At 31.3% G+C, this 9,550-nt stretch overlaps 3 protein-coding genes and 1 pseudogene across 3 annotated transcripts; all 4 read left to right on the top strand.

The window, feature by feature from the left end:
- Positions 1 to 528: 528 nt before the first annotated feature.
- On the top strand, positions 529 to 1,446 carry LOC108559473. Its single transcript, XM_017916778.1, has 5 exons — positions 529 to 593; positions 649 to 752; positions 805 to 1,050; positions 1,104 to 1,151; positions 1,206 to 1,446. Exons 2-5 carry the CDS (start codon positions 665 to 667, stop codon positions 1,355 to 1,357), a joined length of 534 nt encoding a protein of 177 aa, XP_017772267.1. The 5' UTR covers positions 529 to 593; positions 649 to 664; the 3' UTR covers positions 1,358 to 1,446.
- Positions 1,447 to 2,287: 841 nt separating this feature from the next.
- Positions 2,288 to 3,192, top strand: LOC108559472. The gene is made up of 5 exons (XM_017916777.1): positions 2,288 to 2,365; positions 2,422 to 2,620; positions 2,674 to 2,777; positions 2,829 to 3,083; positions 3,137 to 3,192. The coding sequence occupies exons 3-5, from the start codon at positions 2,681 to 2,683 to the stop codon at positions 3,190 to 3,192; spliced, it is 408 nt and encodes a 135-aa protein (XP_017772266.1). The 5' UTR covers positions 2,288 to 2,365; positions 2,422 to 2,620; positions 2,674 to 2,680.
- Positions 3,193 to 5,851: 2,659 nt separating this feature from the next.
- Positions 5,852 to 7,137, top strand: LOC108559470. Its single transcript, XM_017916776.1, has 5 exons — positions 5,852 to 5,903; positions 5,954 to 6,179; positions 6,236 to 6,339; positions 6,396 to 6,644; positions 6,808 to 7,137. The coding sequence occupies exons 1-5, from the start codon at positions 5,852 to 5,854 to the stop codon at positions 6,876 to 6,878; spliced, it is 702 nt and encodes a 233-aa protein (XP_017772265.1). The 3' UTR covers positions 6,879 to 7,137.
- A 491-nt stretch (positions 7,138 to 7,628) lies between these two features.
- LOC108559474 lies at positions 7,629 to 8,848 on the top strand (annotated as a pseudogene).
- The last annotated feature ends 702 nt before the right edge of the window (positions 8,849 to 9,550 follow it).

Genomic DNA, 9,550 nt, shown 5'->3' with positions numbered 1-9,550 from the left:
GTTGCCTAGATTTGGAGTACAACCTAGTTCATCGTAGAAAAGTGTTCCCAACAAATCGCAATAATCACCTGAAAAAATTATGTTACAATAAAAATTAAGTTATATTTTATGTATTTTTCATCACCCTGAACAGACGCAAAAGTTATAGCAATAATCAAAAACAATGTATTTCCATGACTGCTTAAACAATACTACCGTAATTTGCTTTAAACACACGTCTTATATATGTTTAAGCAACAATGCACATTTAATTAAAAATTCAACGTGCTAAGTCTACAATAATTGTTGTTGTCAAGGTCGGTTTTTTCGCTATAAAAGTTTACTAAAAACGCTGAAATATTAATAAAGTAGAAAATAAAATAATAATTTATTTAAACATATTTATTGGCCAAAATGTCAGTCAACAAGATTTCGACCGAAGTCAAAAAAATATATAATTCTATTCAATTTGTATATGCATTGCTTTATTTCATTATCAGTTTGCCCAATTACAAATGTAATGTGTAATTTGTTGATTTAAAGTGTGGTAAACTATACGAACATGATGAATTTTTCAATGGTACCAGACTATGCAGTCCAGGAATTTGCTCCAGGTATGAATCTGCTCCATCACGTTGTTTCAATTATAACATTTTAACTTAATACTAGTCCCGAAAATGTTCGCATGATTATTGATTGCTTCCGACGTCCTGATGAGGGCTGCTATTTTGTATACACCTTGGATCAATGTTGCCCTACCGAACAGATTTGTGGTAATATATAAAAATTTTGATTCTTAATTTATCAAATATCTATGAAATTTAGAACCTTTCGACGATGTCGCTACATGCGAATTTAATGGTGAGATATACAAGGAAGGAGAATATTTCAATTTCCAGGGAAACTGCCTTGATTGCATCTGTCAGAAGAATTTCACAGGGGAGTTAGTTGAACCGTTTTGCAAAAGAAAGAAATGCAATATCGAAGTAACCGAAGATCCAATTTCTGACAAAAGCGCCCCTGTTTATTATAACGATGAGATTCGTTGTTGCCCAACGCAATTTATTATACGTAAGTTATCATGATTTTAAATTTTTATTAATATTTAATTCCATTTATTGTAGCCTCATACGCAACAAATTTAATTACAATTCCATCCGGAAATACGAGTCGTAAGTATTAAACAAAATATATCAAATATTTGTTTTATAATTATTAATTTTTAGAAGAAAAATGTGAATTTGGAAATAATAACTTCTATAATCTGGGCGATATCTTGTTTGTGAAATACATAAACCCTAAAAACTATATGAGTATTGAACAATCTGCAATCTGCTCTTGCACTTTACCACCTCTGTTAACTTGTACTATAGTTTAAATTAATAAACAACAATTTGTGTTAATTATTAACTTAAAATGCACTTTATAAACTGATAATGAATTAAAGCAATAAATATAAATATTGAATTTTTTGTTTTATTATTACATAATATTTTAACGTTTCTTTGGAGATTTAAGAAGCGTTTATTAAAATAAAAAGTGTCTTTTATAGTAGTCATTGTAACTTTAAGGAGTTATATATAAAAAATGTATATTCTAATAATCCGATTTGATGATGCCCATTAATTATGAAATAGGTGTTATTAAACGTTTTTATTTAACCTTTAAATGCGACGTACTTCTTATGAGTCAAAATGACCCATTTATTAAATATGTCAAAAATAAAACAAATTATTGATTTTTTACAATAAACACAGATTAATTCTAATCATTTAACACTTTTGAGATAACCTTTATTTTGCTTTCTCAAAAAAAAACTCTTCCTATTCGATGTAGGAAAGTGCTTTTTCATTCGCAAAATTAGTGTCGTGGATACTGGTTATCAGAATTACCAATTTTCACCGTTTTGGTACATGGGAAACCAAAGTTATTCCGCTTCAAAATCGGGTCGGGTCACTTTGACCCGAAATTCACTCTACAATAAAATAAATACATCTTTGCTCCGACTGAAAAGTCCACTAGAAAATATTGGAATAGCTATGTGGGTCACACTGACCCATCCGTAGTACTTATGAGTTAAAATATAAATTATATATTTTAGATAAGATATGTCAATTAGGTGATATCTTAGTTGTTTAGGAAATTGAGCAACCTTAGCAACTAGTTTGTACTAATTTTGTTTGTTGGTAACAATTTTTTTGACGAAAAAGCGTCCATTGTATACTTAACACGTTCCAAAAAAAAAATAGAACTTTAAATTAAATATTCATTGTTCCTAAAACATATAAAATACGTCTGAATAAAGTAAATTATGGTAGTATTGTTTGTGATATCTTGAGAAGAATATTGTTTTTGACTTTAGCAATAGCTTTTGCTTATGTTCGAAGTAATGACACACATTTAATATATAACTAAGCTTAACTATAATATTAATGTACACAGGTGACCATTGCGATTCATTAGGAACTCGTTTCTACGATGAACTAGGTTGCACTCCAAATCTAGACAACGACGGTTGCCCAATTTCGTATGATTGTCCTGATATTACAGTTCCCGATGGTTTCTGCAAATTTGGTGGTAAACTTTACCAATATGGTGAATACGTGAATGGTACAATTAACTGCAGACCAGCGATTTGCAGGTACTAATCTTTTAACATTTAACATTTTCTTCATAATATTGAATTAATCATAGTCCAGGAATGGGTCCCATGATTCATGATTGTTTCCAACGTCCCGACGAAGGTTGCTACTTAGCTTACACTTTGGATAAATGTTGTTCTTCTAAACAGATCTGTGGTAATATCTAAAACTATGTTTCCTCATTAATTTAAAATGTATTATATTTAGAACCTTTCGATAATATTGCTACATGCGAAGTTAATGGTGAGATATACAGGGAAGGACAATATATCAGCGAATTTAATTACTTGGGAAAATGCCTCAATTGCATTTGTCAGAAGAATTTCACAGGGGAATTCGTTGAACCTTTTTGCGAAAGGAAGAAATGCAATATTGAAGTAACAGAAGATCCAATTTCCGATAAAAGCGCTCCTGTTTATCATAATAACTTGGACCCTTGTTGTCCAATAGAATTAATAAAATGTAAGTTAATATACTTTTTAATATGAAAAATATATTTATTTTCTCTTTTTTAGCCTCGTACGTCACACAATTACTTTCAAATTCACTTGGAAATACGAGTCGTAAGTAATAAACAAAAAATATTAAATCATTTTTAAATCATTTATCAATTTTTTGCTAATTTAATAAGTTTTAGAAAAAGAAAGGAAACAAACTTATTAAATTAGCAATGACTGCTGTCAAGTGTATTTTTTTTTAAACACTACTCAAATTTTCAAGAAAAAAAAACGTTAAAATATTATGAAATAATAAAATAAAAAATTCATTAATCATTGCTTTATTTCATTATCAGTGCATTTAAAATTATTGATTCATACAAATTGTTGTTTTTAAATTTAAATTAAAGAAAGGTACATTTCAATTAGTATTGTTTAAGAAACAATGAAACAATACAATACAATTTTGCGTTAACCTTAGCATCAGTTCAAAGTTATAATAAAGACTAGAAATATATTTAAATATTTTTGTAAAAATATTTGCTTGTAGGTAATCGTTGTGATAACTTGGGTACACTTTTATGCGATGAATTCGATTGTAGGAAACAGAACAGAATGTCCAACTTCTAACAACTGTTCTGGTTTTGCAGCTTCACCAGGAACTTGCAGATTTATATTTATATATATATATATGTCCAAGTACCTACAACGCTTACAGTCCAGTCCTGGTACGTCACCAATAACACAATACACAATGACCTCCATATAAACACTGTAAAGAATGAAATCCCCTAGTTTAGTGCCTAGTTCAGTCCCCGTTACCAGAACAGACTGGAAAACTATTCCAACAGTCTAGCGTAATCCCTGCTCAACAACAATGACCCCCACAGACTAAAGAGACACAACACCCTCGACCTTCCCTTTAGAAAATAAAAGTTCCTTTTCTAATGGACAATAGAGTGAATATTTTTATTTAAGTTTCATAGTGCCGTCAAAATAATTTTTTAGGAAATAATTCCGCTCACTGCTTTATTTCGTTTTTCTGTTTTTATTTTCTTTTTTTGTCTTATGGCCAAATCATATTCAACTCATTGCCAAAATTGTGGCAGGTTGTGAATAAATAAATGTTAAAAAAAAAATATTAATTGATGTACCGTTCTAATTAATTAAATGAAATATTTGTTAATAATATTCTTGACTTTATAGAAGTTCCTAAAAAAATCTTTTTCATTTTTTTTAGAAATGTTCAAAATTATGATTCATTTTTTATAAGTATCTATAGAACCTTTTTCATTATCCTTAGTAACTAGGTTATACTAATTGAATCCTTGACAACAGGAAATTATCAATCCGTTAAACAAATTTAGAAATCTGCCCTTTCATTCATTATCGACAACGAAAAGCCTAGGTAAATAATAGGTACACATCGATATTAATATAGAGGATATATGATTGGGATTCTGAAAATTTTGGACCACATAAAGAAGAATCAACAAATAACTTGTGTAATAATTGTTCCATCAAAAGGAACGTAATTTACAATTACAATTGAAAGTGAAAATAACTTTCATTAAAAAAAAGTCGTAAAAAATATATATGTATTGTATATTTATGCAATAAATTACAGCAATTACAATGAGATATTAAACTGTTAAAATTATAAGCTTTTGTAAATTTTATATTCCATTGTGTTTCATTTGACAAAGTAAATTTTTAGGTATTCACAAAACTATTTGTTCCGCTACTAAGTAAATATTGCACTGCAGTTATTATAATCATATTTCATTGTTCTTATTAACATTTTTTAATTAAAATAAAATATTTTGAATTATAGAAATACATTTAAGTATTACGCAATAATATGCAATTGCCTGTCATACATGTTTACATTAAAAAAAATTGAATGCAACGTTTATAAGCGGAATTGTTTATAAACACGTAAAATAATCATGTTGATTGTCAGAAGTCGCGACATTAAATGAAATTATCTTCATAATGGTGGTTCTTCCAACATATAAAAACGAAATATAAAATGTTTACGCGTAACAACGATAATAAATCGCCCGCAATAATCTTTTAAAGGCCAATTTGCTTGTGACATTAATAACTGTCCCAGCTCTGTCGAATTTTGAAACACAAGGAATTTATCTTTTATTTCATCCCAACATTATTTGTTTCCCATAAAATTTGAGTCGAGTGAAAGTTCACCAAATGGAAAATAAACAAAGCTCTCATACACGCATACGCAAGAAGTTGAAGTATGAAAAACGGCGAAAAGGAATAAACTGGACGCGAGATAAACTCTTTATTGGAAATTTATGAAAATGCCGGTCGTTACTATATGTCAAGGTGTCGAGAGATGCACGAGATTCGAACAAAAAAAAATTGTTTTACACTCCCATTCGGTAAATACCTGCAATATACATACACTTAACAATAAAAAAAATATACGTAGATTCGCGCTATGACCTTTTGGCCATTCTTCGAGTCAATGCAAATACGACAAATTGGTAAAATATGATGTAATGTGGGCAGCCGAAGCGGTTATTAAACCGTGAACCACACTATGTAAACATAGGAGAAGAGCGTAAGTACGACGGGAATAACGGAGGCCTTAACTTGGGAAATCCTTATCTCCGTGAGCTCGGCTGCATTTGTTCGCGGAATTAGCGAATATATATATTGAGCTTATGTTTTAGAAAATAAAAATGTAATCAGGCCAGAAATGGCTGCTGTGGTAAATTGGATATAAAAGCACGGAGCTGCGTTTTGAGCATCACTGAAATATCAAACATGAAACATATATTTACATTTGTGTGCGCTGTTTTGCTCGCTGCAGCTCAAGGTAAATAAACATTTCATCCTTAAATCAATAAAATTAAACTTGACCTTTTCTTACGGTAGCTGTCGAACATTGTGATTCCTTGGGAACACTTTGCTACGATGATCTTGGTTGCACTCCAGTCTTGGGAAGCGACGGTTGTCCGAGTTCTTACGATTGTTCTCAATTCAGCACAGCTCCTGATTCTTGCAGTTTCCATGGAAATGTTTTCAACAGTGGAGAACGTATCTTAGGTACTTCTGGCTGCAATACACACTGTATCTGTGGTGGAAACGGAACGTTAGTTATAAAATTAAATTATTTAACAACTATATTAATTATAATTGGATTTGCAGCACTATATGTCCCATAGTGGACTGTTACCATGGACCAAAGATAAACAAGGAATGCTACAACACCTACAAGTTACATGGATGCTGTTCTACTGGAGAGAAATGCCGTAATACTTTTAATAATTCCAAATATTTTCATTTTTTCTTAACGATTTATCTCTAGCTCCTTTCGGTGGCTTGTCTACGTGCACGGTCGATGGAGAAACCTATCGTGAGGGTGAATATTTCCGTCCTGAAGGCACCTGCAAGGCATGCGTTTGCGGAACAGGCTTCACTGGCGCCTTCGTGGAGCCTTTCTGCGAGACCATCAAGTGTGATGTTGAATTGAAGGCAAATAAAATCGCCGAGAATTGCGCACCAGCTTACCGCAAAAACACTGATGCCCTTTGCTGCCCATCCTACTATGTTTGTCGTAAGTTTTTTGTAAAATAAATTCTATAATTCAACAATTACAATAATTATTAAACCTTAAGTGGTTATTCGTATATATTCATAATAGTATATCCGCTTATGACGAATATGTTCGCAAAATGATAAGTAAATAAATACGTGGCTATAATAATTTTATATTTCAGAATCAGAATCAACTGTAGTAAGTGAAGTTCCTTCTGGAGTCACCACCGGTAAGTTTTCTTTCAAAAGATAAAATGTGTGGTTTAATTATTTTATTTTTATTTTGATTACAGGACCGAAATGCAAGTTTGGAAACACCGAGTATGGTTTCCACGACCAAGTGACGATTAGCTATTATTACGGAAAACCGCGTACAGCTAAATGCGCTTGCATGATGCCACCACTTTTGAGGTGCACACTTGATTACTAAAAGAGTGGAAGAAGAATACTGAATATCAGAGTTTCAGTCAATAATAATGTTTAAATAAAATTAATAAACATTATAAATCGAATTCTTTTAATTTATATTCTTTTCTTTTACCTATCAACAACCTTTAATTTAATGTGCTGTATAATAATTACAAACTAATCCTTGATTCCATGACAGTAGCTATGTAATACAAAAAGTTAGTGTAGAAAATTAATAGTGGTCTGAAATTGCATACGGGCTAAATCAACGATCTAAAAGCCGGATTTTTGTAATAGTGAACATACATTAGCATACAGCGACAGAAACAAAGCCTTTAACTCGCCTATAACTGTAAAATTGCTTCGAGGGCAGCCTGTTTGAGACCACTGCTGTAAGTTATTATTTAAGAGGAGAATTTTCAAGTGATAATAGGTCGAGTATTATGTGTAAATAAAATGCGATGCAATGCAAATGCAATGCGATAATCTTGTTGTAGAAGCAAACACTATTGTTCGATTTATTTGTTTTTTGTTCTTTTTTTATATTTTGACCGATATGTGCATCACGTAGTTGTATAAATATGCATGTTGATCGCGCAATGCGTCAGTGTTTTCCCGGCTTTCGAAAATGATGCTTTTTCGCCTGACCAACCTCGTTATTTGCGTTGCAATCGCGTTGATCGAAGGTGAAGGTTGCGCGATTTGTAAACTAATAATTTATTATTCATTTTAATAATTTTGTTGCACAACAAAGAAATTAATATTAGATTTTCAAAAAATGTAGCAATCTATTAAATAATTACTATTGATTGAGTTCTTTAGGTAAAGAAGTTTGCGATCACTTGGGAATTATACCATATGAAGAAATTGGGTGTATTTCGAATTTGGGATCTGATGGTTGTCCAAAATCGTTTGACTGTACATATTATAATACATCAAAGGATGCTTGTATTTATAGAGGACAGATCTATAAACATAAGGAGGATGTAAATGGTACTGCTTCTTGCAACTTGGGATGTACTTGTAATACTCATAAATCTCATAGGTATTCCCTCATTTATATTTGAAATAATAATATTAAATTAGATTATTTAGATCTAGTATTACTTGCGCAGAGATCGATTGCGATTGGGACGTATCGGAAAATTGTTATCAAACGCACGACTTGGATTCTTGTTGCCCTGCGGGAGAGAAATGTCGTAAGATTAATGAAACATTATAAAATAATGTTGTAATTTTATCATTTGTAGCACCGTTTGATGATGTAGCAACATGTAAAATCGGTGAAAAAACTTATAAGGAAGGTCAATACTTCCAACCAGAAGGGCAATGTGTGGAATGCGTTTGCAAAAAGGTTTTAAAGGAGAATTCGTTGAACCCTATTGTAGACGAATCCGTTGTGACGTGGAATTGTGGTTTTCCAACCAAATTTCTGAGGGTTGTGCTCCAGCTTACACTAGATCAGCTAATGCTTTGTGCTGTCCAATAGACTATATTTGTCGTACGTATTATTAAAATAATATTCATAAACCTAATTATTTGTATTATATTTCTAGCATCCATTTCCAAAGTAGAAAATGTAGTTCATGCTATTAATTCAAATAATGAAAAGGGTAAGGATATTTATGATAATTAACATAGACTACATTTAATAATTTCAGTAGACAAATGCATTTTCGGATCTCAGGAATTCAAAATCAACGATACCATGGACTTGATTTATAAGAAAAATGATCAACAGAAAGTTGCGCAATGTTCTTGCATTCTGCCACCTTTAGTGACCTGTAGAACAGATTTTTAATAATTCGAAATAAATAATTATATTCAGAAAGTAACTTCATTATTTTGCTCTCAATACAAAGTTATATGCATTTTGTTATTACACAATTATAATGAAATGGAATATTCCTTGTAACTTCTTCCAATTCCATCTCAGAGATCAAGTGCTAATTAAATAAGTTGTAAAAACACAAAATACTATTGTTTGCAAATAAGTTCAGTAATCGGACAACCAGTCAGTGTTATCCGAGCTATCCAATATGAATCTTCGTCTCACCAAACTCGTCCTTTTTTGCGCCGCAATCACCATAATTCAAGGTAAACCAATCCATAATACTTTGATGTTTCTAATAACTTATTTTCTAATTAAATAAATTTTAAATAGATAAATATCATATAAATTTGTTAAAGCTAATTAAAAGTCAAATTTATTTTTTAGCTCAAGAAATCTGTGATCATTTGGAAACTTTGCCTTACAAAGAAATTGGTTGTACTCCGACTTTGGGACCTGATGGTTGTCCAAAATCGTTTGATTGCTCTCATTACGAAGTACCAAGCGATGGTTGCATCTTCAAAGCACTTATCAAAACCGCGAGTATATAAATAATACCGCTCCTTGCAATGTAGCCTATTATTGCAACATGGAAAATTCTTTAGGGTATAACTTTACGAATAAGTATAAATATGCTCACTATTCAGGCAACGAGTCAGTGTTTTCCGAGCTATCCAACATGAATA

This window comes from Nicrophorus vespilloides, unplaced genomic scaffold (genome assembly GCF_001412225.1).
Source record: "Nicrophorus vespilloides isolate i.1.1-1 unplaced genomic scaffold, Nicve_v1.0, whole genome shotgun sequence".
In the NCBI taxonomy this organism is placed as follows: Eukaryota; Metazoa; Arthropoda; class Insecta; order Coleoptera; family Silphidae; genus Nicrophorus; species Nicrophorus vespilloides.
Note: the sequence above shows the minus strand (reverse complement) of the source record. Positions and strands in the feature narration are given on the sequence as shown.